Source organism: Carcharhinus amblyrhynchos, chromosome 23, assembly GCF_965287045.1.
Source record: "Carcharhinus amblyrhynchos chromosome 23, sCarAmb.v2.hapA, whole genome shotgun sequence".
Lineage (NCBI taxonomy): Eukaryota > Metazoa > Chordata > Chondrichthyes > Carcharhiniformes > Carcharhinidae > Carcharhinus > Carcharhinus amblyrhynchos.
In genome coordinates, this window is record NC_137346.1 from 45,350,454 (window position 1) to 45,369,794 (window position 19,341).

Here is a 19,341-nt window from a genome sequence, read left to right on the forward strand (position 1 = left end):
ACTGTGCTGCCCCGAGATCATGTGGAGAGTTCCACCCCAGATTTGATAGCCAAGGAAGATGCGTTCACAATGTGGTCAAACAGGTTGATTATCAATCTGTAAATTCTTTCAAACACCCCAATGGCTGGCTGCAAGAGTGGGAAAGACATCCTGTCAGCCATATTTGATATGGAGTAGCACTCCTTAAACTATAAGCCCCTGGTGACAGATCAGTGACTTGATGCAGGAATTACTATCTACAGGAATAGACAAAAGTGTGCCTTAGTAGACTACCAGGTGTGAGAAGAAAATTCAGATTGGAAAATTGAATTAACAGATAAACTATTGAATAAACCACAAACTGCATCTTAAATCTCAAACTTTTTTTTGCAACCTACTCAAACATTTGTCAGCAGCGTGAGTCACAAAAACTCTTGTTTCTCATGAATAATTTTAACTCCGCACCTTCAAAGAGCTAGTCTGAATCAGGAGCTTACTGCGCCTCAGTTCACAGGTACAGTCCATACAAGGCAGTCTTCAGTTGCGGTCTTTTTTCTGTGAGTTCGCGATGGCAATCACCTCTGCGGTCAAAAAATTCCATCAGTATATTTATGGCTGACATTTTACAGTACAGCAAGAAGTCTCACAACACCAGGTTAAAGTCCAATTGGTTTATTTGGTAGCAAAAGCCACTAGCTTTCGGAGCACTGCTCCTTTGTCAGGTAAGTGGGAGTTCTGTTCACAAACAGGGCATATAAAGACACAAACTCAGTTTACAAAATAATAAGGATCTTGGGTTCATGTCACACTATCCGTAACCCTCACGACTTGCCTGGGCTTGCAAAATCTCATTAACTGTCCTGTCTGGAGACAATACACATCTCTTTAACCTGTGCTTAACACTCTCTCTGGTCACATTGTCTATACCTTTAAGACTTGATTACCTGTGAAGACTCGCATTCCAACCATTATTTTATAAATTGAGTGTGTTTTTATGTGCCCTGTTTGTGAACAGAACTCCCCACTTACCTGACAAAGGAGCAGTCCTCCAAAAGCTAGTGGCTTTTGCTATCAAATAAATCCGTTCGACTTTAACCTGGTGTCGTGAGACTTCTTACTGTGTTTACTCCAGTCCAACGCCGGCATCTCCACATCATTTTACAATAGAGCCATACACAGACAGCAAGGTGACACAATGGTTAGCACTGCTGCCTTACAGTGCCAAGGGCCCGGGTTCAATTGGGTCACTGTCTGTGAAGTTCGCACATTCCCCCCTTGTCTGCATGGGTTTCCTCTGGGTGCTCCAGTTTTCACTCACAGTCTCAAAGATATGCAGGTTAAGTGCATTGGCTATGCTAAATTCCGTGTACTTGAACAGGTGCTGGAGTGTGGCGATTAGGGGATTTACATTGCAGTGAAACAAATAAACTTTAATAAAGTAAAAAACGTATAAAACTGCCACAAGCAGTAACATCACCACTTGTTCCAAAAGATATTACATCGATACTGCCTTGGTACTGGTAGACACCTTGCCAGTCTCGGCAAAACAGTAAAGTTGTGGACAGAAAGTTACCTTTGTTATGGGAAATTCTTTCAGGTGGTCTGATTAATTTAAAGACTAAATCTTTTCATTAAACATTTCATTTCACAAAGGCAAAAAAAGTTTATTCAGTTCAATGAAATTCTTAAACTAGTTTTATTAAAACAATTGACATGTTGGAGTCAAAAACATTACAAATTGACAATATTTTTCAGACAAGCATACAATTAAGACGAGACAAATCTCATTTTGGCCAAAATGAGAGCTCAATGGATCCATCTAGCTAAAGAGCTAGCAGGCTTTCACAAAAGATTTCAGATTTCATGCCAAAAAGTAGAATAGATTTTTTTTAAATCAGATTAATCAGCTCAGCACTTAATTAACAATAATTTTATTCATTCACTAATCTGTCAATCTACTGATGACATGTCAATCAATAATTCTCTGACGCCTTCAAATATAACTCTGTTATTAGTCAGTCTGTTTTATGGAAGTTTCCTTCCAAAAAATAGCTTCTTACGATTCAGCATTTTCTCTAACCAGTTTAAACCGGTTCTATTGAAGGCAGCTTTGTCTATTGGACTTATTTTCTCCGGTTTAGATACACACCGGTAATTTGCATTGTTGCATTATTTGTGCCTGACTTGTGCTGATACCTATCATGAATACATCTTTCATTTTACTAGCACATTACAAATTCATTTCTTGGAGACATTATTAAGATATTAATTAAATCACAGAGGTTTGCAGCAGGAAAACAGGCCCTTTAGCCCAACTGGTCCATGCTGCCCAGTTTTTAACCACTAAGCTAGTCCCAATTGCCTGTATTTTCCTCTATGCCCATGTAACTGTCTAAATGCATTTTAAGACAAAATTGTACCCACCTCTACCATTACCTCTGGCAGCTTGTTCCAAACACTCACCACGCTCGGTGCGAAAAAATTGTCTCTCTGGACCCTTTTGTATCTCTCCCCTCTCACCTTAAAACTATGCCCTCTAGTTTTAGACTCTCCTACCTTTGAGAAAAGATGTTGATGATCTACTTTATCAATGCCCCCCATTAATTTATAAACCTCTATTAGCTGACAATTATTCTCATGTTGGGTATTTAGGATTAATCTCAACTACACCCTGCATCGGTGAAAGTAAGAAAAATGGTCATGAAAGGGTGGTGGTATGAGAAGACAGAGTCGTTAAAACCCTCCCAAAGTAGAAGATTGGAAATAATCTATGAGAACAGGGGTGTTAGACTTTGGCAGGGTGATCTCATCTCAGAGAAGACAACTCCTGTTACAAGAATTGCGAATTGCATGACTGTCAGTAGCTCAAAGTAGAATGAGGGCCCTAGCCAGGAGTTATGTGTGCTGGCTGGGAATTGACAAGCAAATAGAAAGGATGGTTAGACAATGCCCTAGTTGCGAAACTCAACAGGCTTTTAGACCACTGGCAAATTTGCACCCATGGGCGAGGCTGCATTTGGATTCTGCTGGGCCGTTTACGGGCCATATATTTCTTACATGAGTTGATGCGCACTTCAAGTGGTTAATGTACAGTTGATGAAATCCACAGCAGCCATAGCCACCATTGACAAGGAAGATATTTGCTATCCATGGCATTCCACAAGTGATGGTATCAGACAATAGCTCTTCATTCATGGCAGAAGCGTTCCCAAAATTTCTCAAGTTCAAAGGCATTTGCCACCTTCCCACCCAGCATCAAATGGGCTGGCAGAGAGTGTGATACAAATGTTCGAGTCGTTAATAAAAAAACAGCCAGATGAACAAACCTGTTCCTTCATAGACAGTTAGTTTTCTATTATCTAACACTGCCCCAGACGTGACCGCAGGGGTTATATCAGCTGAGTTACTGATAGGATGCCGTTTAAGAACATGACGGACATGATATTCTCAAATTAGGCGGGGAAGGTTGAGACTCAGCAAGCCTCCCAGAAGGAAAATCACGATTCAGGAAGAAAGAACAGATTGTTAAAGTGGAGGATGCTGACTTGGTCAGAAACTTTGCAGCAGCCTGGCATGGGCGGCTAGTAAAATAGTGGGGAGAACAGGACCAGGCTCCTACATTGTGGAGGTTCAAGGCTGTCACTAAGAAAAGAATGGATCACCTGAGGAAGAAGACAGTAGTGGACACAGGGGATTCATAGGTGACCCCTGCAGACAGTTTAAGATTGCCGGGTTGGCTACTGAAACTTTGGTGGACAAAGTGGGACGGGAGCAATCAATGGTTGTGGAAACTGAGGAACCAGAAGCTTCCAACAGCCACGAGATTCTGGATTAATGAGTCTGCTTTATGTCTGTCCTGTCTGCCCCTTTCAATGTAGAAGAGCCTACCATCAAACTGAGGCGCTGTGTCAGAGCTAGAAACATCCAGGGAGTCGAGTAGAGCAGTTGCAATGTAATTTAGTCTGAACTTGTACATATTATGCTTCTTTTGGCAATAAAGCCTTTTATTGTTTAAATCCACATTGTAACTGTAATAGAATGAGAGCGACTCAATCTCCAGTAAATCAAGGGTCACTTTCACAGGTGCTAGCTTACAAAATCACACAGAGAAAGCAAATCCAATTGTTTTCATCAGTGTCTCATGTTCTACAGCTGGTTGACACAAATATTTCAATGCCTACCATGTCAAGGCCTTCAGAATCTTTCAGCAGCTTTCCAGGCAATTGCAGGAGATGTAACATCTGTTCTTTCACTATTTCAACATTCAAGGCTTCAAATACTCCTTCAAGGTGAAACAGCGATTTACTTGTGTTGTGAAGTTGGTGTTTGTTAAATTATCTGCTTAAAGGGTGGTTTTGCTTTTTCTGTACTTAAGAGTTGCCAAGTTAACAGGCTGTTTTTGAATTTTAACCAATCCATTTAATACAGGGATTTGAATAACAGCAGTCTATCAGATTTGAATTTGATGTTTTGGTAACCTGAGAACCAATCCAATTTTGGGGATGTTTGTATGTCATTTGGGGTACAACAGCTAGCTCCAGAGACCCAGTCAGAATCTGCCTCTGCCACAGCTCTAGAGACAAACGCACACAGCCCGCAACTGTCTCTGCCACACCTAATAGCTTTTAGTTCAAAGCCTCATCTGAATAGAAAAGGTACCAAAAAGATAAGGTTCCAGACAGAAGAAATCAGCAAGGACAGAAGATAAAACCTAGTTGTATTTTGAGAATGACTAAAAATTCTATTTTTTGTTAATAAGTGAGAATTGTATTTATCTAAACAGCATTCTACAAGAATAGTATTTTATACATAGCACATAAAACACTACAGCACAAACAGGCCCTTCGGCCCACAAGTTGCGCCGATCACTTCTATACCTACTAAGCCATGGACCTATCTATAACCCCCAATCCCATTAGATCCCATATACTCATCCAGAAGTCTTTTAAAAGACCCCAGCGAGTTCGCCTCCACCACCACCGACGGCAGCCGATTCCATTCACTCACCACCCTCTGAGTGAAAAACTTACCCCTAACATCTCCTCTGTACTTGCTTCCCTGCATCTTAAATCTGTGTCCTCTCGTAGCAACCATTTCAGCCTAGGGAAATAGCCTCTGAGAATCCACCCTATCTATACCTCTCAACATCTTATAAACCTCTATCAGGTTGCCTCTCAACCTTCGTCTCTCCACGGAGAAGAGTCCCAGCTCTCTCAACCTATCTTCATAAGGCATGCCTCCCAATCCAGGCAACATTCTTGTAAATCTCCTCTGCACCCTCTCAATAGCTTCCACATCCTTCCTGTAGTGAGGCGACCAGAACTGCACACAGTACTCCAAGTGGGGTCTGACAAGGGTCTTATAAAGTTGCAGCATTACCTCCCGACTCCTAAACTCAATCCCTCGATTAATGAAGGCCAGTACACCATACGCCTTCTTGACCACATCCTCCACCTGCGAGGCCGATTTAAGAGTCCTATGGACCCGGACCCCAAGAGCCTTCTGCTCTTCAGCACAGCTAAGACTCCTACCCTTGATATTGTATTCCTTCATCCCATTGGTCCTGCCAAAGTGGACCACTACACATTTATCTGCGTTGAAGTCCATCTGCCACTTCTCCGCCCAGTCTTGCATCCTATCTATGTCCCGCTGCAACTTCTGACATCCCTCCAGACCATCCACAACACCACCAACCTTCGTATCGTCGGCGAACTTACTAACCCATCCCTCCACTTCCTCATCCAGTTCATTTATGAAAATGACAAACAGCAAGGGTCCTAGAACAGATCCCTGGGGCACTCCACTGGTGACTGACCTCCATGTAGAAAAAGACCCATCCACAACCACTCTCTGCCTTCTGCAGGCAAGCCAGTTCTGGATCCACAAGGCCAAAGCCCCCTGGATCCCATGCCCTCTCACCTTCTCAAGAAGTCTTGCATGGGGGATCTTATCAAACACCTTGCTGAAGTCCATGTAAACCACGTTTACCGCTCTTCCTTCGTCAATGTGTTCAGTCGCATTCTCAAAGAACTCAACTAGGCTCGTAAGGCATGATCTGCCCTTGACAAAACCATGTTGACTATTTCTGATCATTCTAAACTTCTCCAAATGCTCATAAATCTTGTCCCTCAGAAGCCTCTCCATCAACTTACCAACCACTGAGGTCAGACTCACCGCTCGGTAATTTCCCGGGCTATCTCTGTTCCCTTTCTTGAAAATAGGAACCACATCCGCAATCCTCCAATCCTCCGGAACCTCTCCCGTCTCCATCGATGACGCAAAGATCATCGCCAGGGGCTCTGCAATCACTTCCCTCACCTCCCACAGTAACCTGGGGTACATCCTATCCTGTCCCGGTGACTTCTCTATCTTGATAGAGTTTAAAAGTTCTAACATATCCTCTTCCTTAACATCCACATCCTCAATCTTTTCAGACTGCCGCAACCCTGTAGTACAACCTCCCAGATCACTTTCCACCGTGAATACCGAGGCAAAGTACTCATTAAGCACCTCTGCCATTTCTTCCGGTTCCACACAGACTTTTCCCCCTTCACCTTTTATAGGTCCTATCCCTTCTCTTCTCATCCTTTAACTTTTCACATATTTGTAGAAGGCCTTGGGATTCTCCTTAATCTTACCTGCCAAGGCCTTCTCATGACCCCTTCTGGCTCTCCTAATTTCCCTTTTAAGCTCCTTTCTACAAGCCTTATACTCCTCTAGATCCTTAACATCTCCTAGCTCTCTGAACCTTTTATACAACTTTCCTTTCCTCCTGACTAGGTTCACCACAACCTTCGTGTACCACGGTTCCCATGCCCTACCAAAACCATGTTGTCTCATCAGAACGTTATCGTGCAGAGCTCCAGTCAAACATTCCTTGAATATCCGCCACCTTTCTTCTGTACTTTTCCCCAAGAACGCCTCCTTCCAGTTTATTCGTCCAATTATCTGCCTGATGTCTTCATATTTCCCCTTACTCCAGACAAACTCCTTCCTAGCCTGCCTGATCCTATCTCTTTCAAATGCTATTGTGAAGGAGATAGAATTATGATCTCCATCCCCAAGATGCTCTCCTACTGAGAGATCCGACACCTGTCCTGGTTCATTAGCCAGCACCAGGTCAAGTACAGCCTCTTCTCTCGCAGGCTTATCCACATACTGTGTCAGGAAACCCTCCTGAACCCACCTAACAAACTCCTCCCCATCCAACTCATTCCCATTCAGTTTGTTAATAGTTTAGTTAACCTGTTCACTGTTAGATAATTAAAGTGTTACTTGTTGATTTTATAGAGTCTCAGGTAGTTATTTTGATTTAACCACTAAAATTTGGTGAAGAGCAGATTGTACTACTTCTCACAATTTTAACAGATTATGTGGGAAGTACATCCTTTGGGTGGTGTCAGTTCTCAGAGCAGGATCAATGTTCCCCTTTGTAACACTTGTATTATTACAATCTTTTGCTTATCCCCTCTATATTGGGGTGATTGCTTTGCACACAGCTCACAAGTTCCTGTCACCTTGCTCCCACTCTGACCTTTTCTGCTAGTGTTCCAATGAATATCCATGCAAGCTCGTGCAACAACTCAGCTTGCATCTTGGCACTTTACACCCGCCACGGTTTCAAAATTGTGTTCAACTACTTTAGATACGAGGCTAAGGTGGCAGATTTAAAACAGAAAAGGAAGAGGAATTACTTCACTTAGAATTGTGAATCTGTGGAATTCTCTACCGCAGGGTGCAGTGGATGCTGCTGGAACACTGAACAAATTTAAGAAGATGGGCTTTTAATTAGTGTCGAGGGGGAGGGTGGAGGGGGAGGGGGAGGAGGGGGAGGGTGGAGGGGGAGGGGGGGAGGGTGGAGGGGGAGGGGGGGAGGGTGGAGGGGGAGGGGGAGCGGGAGAGGGGAGGGGGAGGGGAGGGGAGAGGGAGGGGAGGGGAGGGAGAGGGAGGGGGGGGAGGGAGAGGGAGGGGAGGGGAGGGGGGGAGGGAGAGGGAGGGGGGGAGAGGGAGGGGGGTGGGAAAGGAGGGGACGAAGGGAGGGGGATGAGATGAGGCTGAGTCGAGATCAGCTATGATCCTATTGAATGGTGCAGCACATTCGAGGGGCTGAATTGCTCTGAGTTCTTTTAAAAAACTATGGTTCAGTCTCAGTGGCGCCCTTTCCAACTCTGGGCAGAACACTGTCAGGAGAATGTGATTTTAAAGGCTTTAGAAAGATAGGGTGCAGGTGAGAATTGTTTGGAGAGAGAGAGGAACCTGAGTGAGTCAATAGATTGGAGAGGCCCCTGGGTTGTGATGAGATTTGGACTGATCCCAGCAGCTGCTAATGTTGGAAGGATTTAGAAGCAGAGGCCAATGATTGATGAAGGAAGCAATGGCGACAATAAGGAACAGGGGGGTTTTTATACAAAGGTGCTGGGCCGGCTCTACAGATTCAGTCAGAAGTCTCACAGTCCCAGGTTAAAGTCCAACAGGTTGACCTGTAGCAAACGCCACCAGCTTTCGGAACTGGCTGTTCCTTCGCGAACACCGAGGGCCAGCACGGACCCGACACGCCGAATGGCCGTTCCCGCCTCACAGCTTCCAGAACATTCCCTCAACCGCCCGGCAGGAAACCGTTACCGCGCCGATCGGAAAGGTGCTGATTGACAGGCGCTTTCACCAATCACACGGCAGGGCGGGCCGAGGGCCGCTGATTGACATGGGAACGGACCATTCAGCGGGCGGGCAGCGTAGCGCAGCCAATGGGGGCGAAGAAGGTGCGGAGGTGATTAGCCAATGGGGTGAAGGTGCGGATGGTTGGTGGCCAATGGGGATGAAGGTGCGGGCGGTCATGAGCCAATGGGGTGAAGGAGCGGACGGTCATTAGCCAATGGGGGGCGAAGCCGCCCGTTGGTAGGCAGGCAGTCTGGGTTGAGTTCGGGCGGTGACGGTTGTGTGGCCGCAATGTCAGCGATCAAAGCTTTAAACCCCAAGGCGGAGGTGGCCCGGGCACAGGCCGCGCTGGCCGTTAACATCAGTGCGGCTCGGGGCCTGCAGGATGTGCTCAGAACTAACCTGGGACCCAAAGGAACCATGAAGATGTGAGAGAGCGGCCTAGTGATCGGGGCTGAGCCGGCAGAAAGAAAGAGAGAGAGAGAGAGCACGTGGGCCCAGAGACCGGGGAGGAGTGGGGGGGAAGTCAGTGTGAGGGTGTTGGAGGGGATTGGGAGGGGAAGTCAGTGTGAGGGTGCTGGAGGGGATTGGGAGGGGAAGTCAGTGTGAGGGTGCTGGAGGGGATTGGGAGGGGAAGTCAGTGTGAGGGTGCTGGAGGGGATTGGGAGGTGGGGGGAAGTCGGTGTGAGGGTACTGGAGGGGATTGGGAGGGGGGGGAAGTCAGTGTGAGGGTGTTGGAGGGGATTGGGAGGGGAAGTCAGTGTGAGGGTGCTGGAGGGGATTGGGAGGGGGGGAAGTCAGTGTGAGGGGGCTGGAGGGGATTGGGAGGGGGGGAAGTCAGTGTGAGAGGGCTGGAGGGGATTGGGAGGGAGGGGGGAAGTCAGTGTGAGGGGGCTGGAGGGGATTGGGAGGGAGGGGGGAAGTCAGTGTGAGGGGGCTGGAGGGGATTGGGAGGGAGGGGGGAAGTCAGTGTGAGGGGGCTGGAGGGGATTGGGAGGGAGGGGGGAAGTCAGTGTGAGGGGGCTGGAGGGGATTGGGAGGGAGGGGGGAAGTCAGTGTGAGGGGGCTGGAGGGGATTGGGAGGGAGGGGGGAAGTCAGTGTGAGGGCGCTGGAGGGGATTGGGAGGGAGGGGGGAAGTCAGTGTGAGGGCGCTGGAGGGGATTGGGAGGGAGGGGGGAAGTCAGTGTGAGGGCGCTGGAGGGGATTGGGAGGGAGGGGGGAAGTCAGTGTGAGGGCGCTGGAGGGGATTGGGAGGGAGGGGGGAAGTCAGTGTGAGGGTGCTGGAGGGGATTGGGAGGGAGGGGGGAAGTCAGTGTGAGGGTGCTGGAGGGGATTGGGAGGGAGGGGGGAAGTCAGTGTGAGGGTGCTGGAGGGGATTGGGAGGGAGGGGGGAAGTCAGTGTGAGGGTGCTGGAGGGGATTGGGAGGGAGGGGGGAAGTCAGTGTGAGGGTGTTGGAGGGGATTGGGAGGGAGGGGGGAAGTCAGTGTGAGGGTGCTGGAGGGGATTGGGGGGGAGTCAGTGTGAGGGTGCTGGAGGGGATTGGGAGGTGGGGGGAAGTCAGTGTGAGGGTGCTGGAGGGGATTGGGAGGTGGGGGGAAGTCAGTGTGAGGGTGCTGGAGGGGATTGGGAGGGAGGGGGAAGTCAGTGTGAGGGTGCTGGAGGGGATTGGGAGGGAGGGGGGAAGTTAGTGTGAGGGTGCTGGAGGGGATTGGGAGGGGGGGAAGGCAGTGTGTGGGGGCTGGAGGGGATTGGGAGGGGGGGAAGGCAGTATGAGGGGGCTGGAGGGGATTGGGGGGGGGGGAAGGCAGTGTGAGGGTGCTGGAGGGGATTGGGAGGGGGGAAGGCAGTGTGAGGGGGCTGGAGGGGATGGGGGGGAGGATTTGGGGAAATTGTGGGCGTTTGAGGAGGGAGATTCTGTGGGGAGGCTTTGGAAGGGCTGCTTGAGGGGGGAGGTTCTGGGAGGGACGGCAGTGTTTGAGGACAGGTTCTGAGGGGGGCACTTGCGGAGAAAGGTTCTAGAGGGGGAAGGCTCTTGGGGGGGGGGGGTGCATGAGGGAGTAGATTCCTGGGAGGGTCACTTGAGGGGCGGTTGCGGGGGGGGTGGCACTTGATGGGGGAGACATGTCGGGGAGGGGGTGGCTTGGTGCTTGAGGGGGATACTTGGGGAAAGCAGGGTGGTGCTTGAGGGGGAAAACTGGGTGGGGGTGTGGAAGTTGAAGGGGGGAGACTGGTGGGGGCATGGTGCTTGAGGGGGGAGACTAGGGAGCAGTGCTTGAGTGGGTGGGAGTGGGGTTGGCTTTAAGGGGGAAGAGAGAGAGGAGGGGCTACAGAAGGGTCACTGGGTGGTGAGTCAGTGTGCTAAAGGGGGAGGCTTGGTGCATTTTGATGAACTAGTGTGCTTTTATCCAGTTGACAGCTGTAGGTGTCTACAGCGCATGAAAAAGGGTTTTCTGTCTGTCAAAGACAAACCATCCAAGTATTCTGTTCCCATTTTCCAGCACTTGGCTGATAATGCCAAGATTAAGTGCACATCTAAATAATAAAATGTTACGAGTCTCTGTCTCCACCACCATTCAGGTAGCGAGTTCAAGACTCCCACCACTCTGGCTGAAATCTGTCATCCCCTTTAAACCTGGTTCTGGCCAGGACCAGAGACAGTTACACATTTAACAATTAATGGCTTCAAAATGAAGCTTGACTGTGATCATTTTGCAACTACTCAGCTTGAAAAAAATGCTATCCAGTTCACTTGCACTACTGTTTTTGTTTCCCTCAGGCTGGTTTCTGGTGCTGGAGATATCAAGCTTACCAAAGATGGTAATGTCTTGCTGCATGAAATGGTGAGTGCAGTAGTTTCCATGCAGACATTCATATCTGGCGAACTAGGGAAATGTGGTAAAATTAGCCATGAACTTGCCATGAACGTTTGCAACTTGGCCAATATCACAGAATCCATACGGCGTAGAGAGGGGCCATTTGGTACATCGAGTCTACACCAATTCTCCAAAAGAGCATCCCACCCAGGCCCCCCTCCTCTTCCACCCTATCCCTGTGCATTTACCACAGCTAATCCTTCTAATCTGTACATCTTTGGACACTAGAGGTGGCACAATGGCTAACGCTACTACTGCACATCATTGTAAATGTTTTGTGTAAACAGTGTTTTCCTTCATCTCACATTGCTGATAAATGATCAGACTAATCCAACACTGGGTGAGCAGAATTTTTACTTAAATATTGGAAAGACCAGCCATTGTTTTCAGTTGCTACTCCAAATCCATCCCTTTCCATTGTAACTGTCTGAGGTTCAGCTAGTCTGTTTCCAACCCTTGTTTTCATGTTTGATCCTGAGATGAACTTCCAATCTTGTGTGTACCACTTTTTTCCATCTTTCTTTGTCCTGTCAGTTCACCTGCTGTTGAAACCCTCATTGATTCCTTTTGATTTGACTATTCCAATACACTCTTATGTAAACTTGATCATTAAAAGCCCTGCTGTCTGTATCTTAGCGTTATAGAATTGTTAGCGCAGAAGGAGCCCATTTGATCTGTTTTGCCTGCTCCAGCTCTCTGAACAATAAACTTAGTGTCATTCCACCATAGCTTTCCTGTAATCCTTCATGTTCTTCCTTTTCCTCTAACAATCAAATTTCATTCAAATGTCTTAATTGAATCTGCCATCACCCACTCTAGGGTAGTACATTCCTGATCCATACCCACATACTGCGTGAAAAACTTTTTCCTTATGTTGCCATAACTTCTTTTACAAATTATTGAACAAACATAGATTTATTTCCACAAAAAATTATCTTGTGGAATTAATTAATAGTAGAATTAATTGAAAAATGAGCAAGTCAAGTTGACTATGCTGATTTATTGACTGATATATTACAACTTTCTTGGCCAAGTTTAAAAACTGTAGCATCTCTTTTTCTGAGGGTCTCAAAATATGGTTCATCCAATTGGTGTTGCAAATTTGTAATTGTCTTGGATGTCTGGGCATTTTTTTCAAGGCTAGTAATAGGAAGCCTGGCTGTAGTGGCTGTAGTTCACAGACACAACATACTACCAACATCCAAAATCACTAGGTAGCTGTATTCAAGCCAAGTTATAGTGCAGTGTATTCAAAGATTACTTCAACTGGAAAAAAAAGCTTTGTCGTTTCTTAACATTTTGTAGGAGATCTGATTATCAAGCACTTGTTGGATCCGACAGGAAATAATATCTATCCTGTGGAAGAGCAGGCCCAGAGTAGAAGGGGCATAGTATTTTAAATCGAGCTGAGCAATGCAGTTGAGATGTAGGGAGCGTTCACTGAAAGATCATTGGGAATCTGGAATGCCATCAAGCTGCTGAGCCTGGACAGTCAAGTATAAAAATGAAACTGATAGATCTGTGGAAGGTTACTAAAGAAATATGGAACCAAGTAGAGAGTTAGGATACTTAGCTTCATCATGATCTAATTGAATGGCAAACGGGCTTAGCAGCTGAGTGATGTCTTTCTCGGTCCAAAAAGTGTGGATTAGGTTGATTGGCCATGCTAAAGTGACTCTAGTGTCATGGGGATTAGCAGGGTAAATATGAGGGGTCATGGGAATAGGGCCTGGGTGGGATTGTGGTCGTCACACACTCAATGGGCCGAATGACCACCTTCTGTGAACCTCATGAAAAGTAATTTCATCTGTTTTAAAGGGTAAATAATCCATGCATGTCAATGGAATGTGCAAAAAAAAAAGTTTTTAAAGATATCAATGATTCCGTTGCAGCAAATACAACACCCGACAGCCTCTCTCATTGCTAAAGTGGCCACAGCTCAGGACGACATGACTGGTGATGGCACCACTTCCAATGTGCTGATTATTGGCGAGCTACTGAAACAAGCTGATCTCTACATTTCCGAGGTAACAAACACATTACTTCGTTGTAGCTTTGGAAGTTGATCTCATTCCTAGCAAAACTGAGTAACACAGGCAGTTCTGAGTATTTGTTTAATTAAAGTCCTCATATGACAGTGAAGAGAAGAATGCTCACCAATGAGAGGAGTCCCTGTTCATAACTGGTATGGAGTAAAAGGCCATAACTTGGAAGAGTGGTACTTGAATTGGCTTGCCTCTCTATTCTAGTTACTTGCCTTCAAGTCCAGGCGACTCTATCTTGTTTGACTCTGGATGAGGATACCTCATCCAAAGGGTATTAACCACACCCCCTCTTATGTCACTAGCTATCATAAACCAGGTAAGTCCAGGCCTGGGTAGTGCATAAGATCAAGTGGGTAGGATTTTTTTTGGGGGGCGGGGAGGTGGCAGATGGTGGTCCAGTTGAGGGGGTGGCAGGTGGGTATAGTTGGGGAGGTTCTGATAGGGAGATGGTGTCCTGTGGGAGGTCAGTGCTTGGAAGCTTGTTTTAATTCCGACTGCGTCTTGGTAACTATTAATGTGGCACAGCCGGCACCATCTGAAGTTTGTGATTTCGACCATATTTTTGGTTGATTACCAATGCAGGGTAATTGTCCTTTGGAGGTTTGTGCTCAGTTAGTGTACAACCCTTACCTGGATGCGTTCGGGGCACTTTGCCACCACATATTTACGATGGGGCGTGCCCCATTGGGATTGCCCCTCCCTCCTACCAGATGTATTACCCTTTAGTTTGGAATTTATGCAGTTGAATCTGTAAATGGGATGACCAAACATACCTATAATACCCAGATTTGACAATGTCAGGTTTATTTATGGCTGGAAAGGAGCATTTTTGGTATAAATGAGTGTGGATATTTATAAATGATTAGACCATGTAGAAGTCGAGTTGACCTTTTTTAAACCCTAGCTATGACTTTTAACGCTACATTCTGCACTCTCTCTCCTTTTTCTCTATTTTCCTTCTCTATGTACAGTATACTTTGTATAGTGTGCAAGAAACATTACTTTTCACTGTATACCTACAAATGTGACAAATCAAAATCGTATAAGATACTGCTGTTCATCCAGTAACTTCTTTTCTGGAGAATTTCTTTGTACTTTAAAATGTCATGGAGTGAAAATGTTCAGTAGGTTTTGTTTGGTAAATACATCATTCACATTTAAACAGTGTCTTGATTTTATATGATGCTTTAAAATAATGATGCAAGACACTTCAGGAGATTTAGCAAATGAAATCTGACTTCGATCAGATGAAGTAGATTTTTAAAGAGCTTCTTAAAGAGAAATGAGGCAGGGATGGACTCCAAAGTCAGTGGGGCAGTTAAAATCAAGAAACCACAAATGAGCACAGACAATTGGGTTAAGCAGTTAAGAGCATATGAGAAGGAGTGGGCCATTTGGCTCAATGAGCCTGCTCCATCATACAATTATATCATAGTGGTTCAGGAGTAGGCCACTTGGCCCTTCAAGCCTTTTCTGCCATACAATAAGATCGTGGTTCATCTGATTGTAACCTTGATCCCATGTTCTTCCCTACCCTCGATAATCTTTGATTTCCCTTTGTTAATTAAGAATCCATCTAACTCTGTCTTAATAATATTCACAGCCTTTTGAGGAAGAGTGTTCCAGAGACTCATGACACTAAGAGCAAGAATTTCTCCTTATCTCCCTTAAGTGAGTGACCTCTAGTTCTAGATTCTCTTGATGAGGAAAATCCTCTCCGAATCCACCTTGCCAGTACCCCTCAAGATCTCAGGCCTGCCCCCTATTCTGCTTTTAGACCTACCAGCCAGGGGAAACATCCATCTACCCTGTCAGGGTTTTGTAAAATTTTTACACTGAGTTTGTTTTTCATATTCTGTAATACTTTTTCTCTTTTGCCTTGTCTCCGCTCTTTGATTTATACAGCTTCCCAAATTGTTTAGTTTCTCTAATGTTCCCCTATATTGCACTATAAATTCTTCTGTCTCTACCTGTAATTAACCTACATTCAACCTTGCTAACCTTTTTTTTCCTACTTAAAGAAGTTTTATGCTCTTTACCTTGCATTCATTTTCTCCTCTTCCTTGATCCTCCTTTGCTGGATTCTACATTGCTCCCAATCCTTCAGGTTATCATTTTCTATGGCTCCTTACAAGCTCCTTCCTTTGATCTGATGCAGCCTAAGTTAATTTGTTAGCTACGAGGCTGATTCATCTTTTCTGTTGGGGTTATGAGGTATATTTATTGTTGACCATATGATACTTTTATGTGCCAGCCTTTACCTGTCTATCATTGTTTTTTAGTGTATTTTTTTCAATCCACCATAGTTTACTTGTTGCTCATACATTCAGGATCCTTTGTTCAGGTTTAAGACCCTAGTTTATAAGGAACTATAAGTTAGAGGAGACTTAAGATGGAGAGGGAGATATTATTAATCAAATATCAGAAGTTTAGAATGAAAACTGGATGTCACTTGTTCCGCAGAATTTTCTGAGAATTTGATTTTTAGGAGTGACATGCCATTTCTCTTCAGGGTTTGCATCCCAGGATTGTAACTGAAGGGTTTGAAGCAGCTAAAGAAAAGGCTCTTGAGATTTTGGAGCAGGTGAAAATAACCAAAGAGATGGACAGAGGGACTCTCATCAATGTTGCCAGGACATCATTGCGCACAAAGGTGCATAAAGAATTGGCAGATGTCTTAACAGAGGTATTTATCTATTTAAAATTTGCTCCTTTTTTCATGCAGCACTACATCTTGCATATCTTAATATTCAAGAAATTGCTATGTCCCTCGTGTCCTTCCAGTCCTAGGTGCATAATGGCGAGTGGGCAAATAATCGGATGTTAGCTGTGCATGACTGAATTCTGCATTAGCTCTGTAGCTAAAGCAGCCAGACATCATGCTAGAATATCTTCACTTTCTTGATTTGAAAATTGGTGCTCTGTCCTATCACAGCAACATTCAAAAAGTGAATACAAGTTTTTATAGATATGAATATTGAAACTTTTTCAATTACAAACTAATGTTCACCTTCATATGGAAACGGGCTAAATTTGTCACTAAATAATTATCTCCGTGGAACAGGTATGGCACCACCGCTAGTGGGAAAAAATAATGTGACATCTTTTCTTGCTTCCATGATAAATGTGGATTTTTAAAAAATGATGTACAATTTCAAGTGAGGGGCTAGACTACTTTTGTGCAATTTTGTGTGGTCTTTGATCATTGGCACAAACTCATAGGATGAGTGAAGTAATATAATTGGAACTGTTCCTATCATGGTTGCATTTTGTGTAAAACATTTTCTGCTGGGAAGAATTAAAATGGTCATGAATCATACAATATAACTTTGAGAGAAATAAATATCTAATGATAATGTTTGATCATTATAGGCTGTGGTCGATGCTGTGCTGGCAGTAAAGAAACCAAATGAGCCCATTGATCTCTTCATGGTCGAGATTATGGAGATGAAACACAAAACTGAGAGTGACACAAAGTAAGCATTGCTAATGAAAATTGACTAGTCAGTGGTGCAATAATAATAACCCTCTAGTTGATGGTTAAGGACAAGCTTATTTCACAATTAATGTTTCAGGATTGTATTATATACTCAAATTTAAACAGAAAATTTAGCTCATTATTGAACATCTTTGGAACTAGTCATTTTGGGATAGAATTCTTTCCTGCTACTCTTCCACGAGTTGGCTGTTTTGAGTGAATTCTAAACTTTAGAAGCAGCACCATTGCTTTGAAATCATGGGGTAGATTCATCCGATTCCATCCGACCCTGGGGACTTGTATTTATTGCTTCTTATTGATCTCAAAATGCTGTAACATATTAGCATGCTTCACACTAATCCTCCATGTCCTTCTTGGTGAATACCTACACAAGTACTCACTTAGGATCTTGTCCGCATCTTCTCCTTCTTGGCACGAGTTCCCTTCTTTAATCTTGAGTCCTACCCTCTCCCGAATTATCCTCTAGTTTTTAATATATGTATAAAATGTCTTTGGATTCTCTTTAACCTGACTTGCCAAGGTCACTTCATGGCCCCTCCTTGCTCTCTCATTCCCTGCTTGAGTTCTTTCCTGCTTTCTTTTTATTCCTCACGGCTGTTCTATTTTAGCTTCTTAGCTCTGTCATTTTGAGATTTCCACCATGAGAGGAAACTTTCTCAACATGTTCCCAGTCAAGTCCTTTGGAATCTTGAGTTATCTAGTGGTAGTAAGGCAGTCCTTGACTTGACGAATGGCGTTTGCAAAGTTTATAAACTGACATTCCGTTTTGACTTCACAACATTGGTTTGGACGTGACTTGGAATCAGTATGTTCATTCGTGTACATCGACGTTTTGCACTGCACGTGTATGACTGGTCAGCTCATTGTCTTTACTAGGTTAAAGTTAATGTTTTGGTGCAAATATCATCATGATTGTAATGTGTTTATACACTTTATTGTATTTAATATGTGCTCAAACTAGAAGTTCAAAATTAAACAGGCAACTGCCAGCAATCGAATGGTTCCATGATATCCCTCACACTGGGAAATTTGTGCTAAAGTGTACAGACATTAACAGTCACCATTGGCAGGGTGGGAGTTAACATTTTACACTGCCAGATGCCTGATGAGTGATTTCCATCCCTGTCTGCCTATCTGTAGTTAGCAGGTACAAAAAGTGCTATCAGCAGTTAACTAAATTAAAATCAACAGACTCCATTTATCTAGATATCGATGAAAGTTTTCCTTTTGAAATGATGATTATAGTGAGAAATTTTCATTCTGCAGCCTGGTGAGAGGACTGGTGTTGGATCATGGTGCTCGTCATCCAGACATGAAGAAAAGAGTAGAAGATGCTTACATTCTTACCTGCAATGTGTCTCTAGAGTATGAAAAGACGTAAGTGCTGTCAAGCTTTGTAATGTTTTGTATTGATTCAAGGGATATGAGTTTCTTTGGCTAGGCTATTATTTATTGCACATCCCTAAATATCTTTGATAAGGTGCTGGTGAGTTGCTTTCTTGAACCACTGCCGTCCATACGGTGTAGATACACCCACAGTGCTGTTAAGGAGTTCCAGGATTTTGACCCAGCGACAGTGAAGGAACAGGGATATATTTCCAAGTCAGGAAGGTGAGTGACTTGGAGGGGAACTTGCAGGTGATGGTGTTCTTGTGTATCTGCTGTCCTCGTCCTTCTAGATGGTAATAGTCATGGATATGCAACACAGCTGGATTTGGAAGGACTGCAGAGCTTACATCTGATCTGTTGGTTGTGCAAATACTTGGCTTTGTCCATGACTTCCTCCTTGTGCTGTTTGGCACATAAATAGTCCTGTGTTGCGGCTTCACCAGTTTAGGTGTGCTTGATGTTGCTCCTGGCATGCCCTCCTGTGCTCCTCATTCAACCAGGGTTGACCCCCTGACTTGATGGTCATAGAGTGGAGGATATGCCAGGCCATGAGGTGACAGGTTATGTTTGAGTACAACTCTGCTGCTGCTGACAGTCACTGCATTAGATGCATTGGCCATGGTAAATTCTCCCTCGGCATACCCAAACAGGTGCAGGAGTGTAGCAACTAGGGGAGTTTTAAAGTAACTTCATTGCAGTGTTAATGTAAGCCTACTTGTGATTAATAAATAAATGAACTTTAAATACTGCAGCAGACAGGTTGGTGAGGATGAAGTCAAATGTTTTTCCCTGTTGGTTGGTGGCTCCTTAACCACCTGTTGCAGACCCCATCTAGCAGCTATGTCCTTTAGTACCCAGCCGGCTTGCTTTTTCAAAATAAAGCGTCACTATTAGTGTCA

The 19,341-nt window shown here is 44.9% G+C and overlaps 1 protein-coding gene and 1 non-coding gene across 2 annotated transcripts in view; both read left to right on the plus strand.

Moving 5' to 3' along the window:
* Positions 1–8,866: 8,866 nt before the first annotated feature.
* Positions 8,867–19,341, plus strand: part of cct6a (chaperonin containing TCP1, subunit 6A (zeta 1)) — a 30,713-nt gene continuing 20,238 nt past the window's right edge. Inside the window, exons 1-6 of the mRNA XM_080210438.1 lie at positions 8,867–9,062; positions 11,413–11,476; positions 13,402–13,536; positions 16,067–16,240; positions 16,927–17,030; positions 18,320–18,430. Coding sequence (XP_080066564.1) covers positions 8,926–9,062; positions 11,413–11,476; positions 13,402–13,536; positions 16,067–16,240; positions 16,927–17,030; positions 18,320–18,430 — 725 coding nt within the window. The 5' untranslated portion in view covers positions 8,867–8,925. The remainder of the gene's footprint in view (positions 9,063–11,412; positions 11,477–13,401; positions 13,537–16,066; positions 16,241–16,926; positions 17,031–18,319; positions 18,431–19,341) is intronic.
* On the plus strand, positions 16,386–16,514 carry LOC145357633 (small nucleolar RNA SNORA15). The gene has a single exon (XR_013889326.1). It is a non-coding gene; the product is annotated as a small nucleolar RNA SNORA15 (small nucleolar RNA).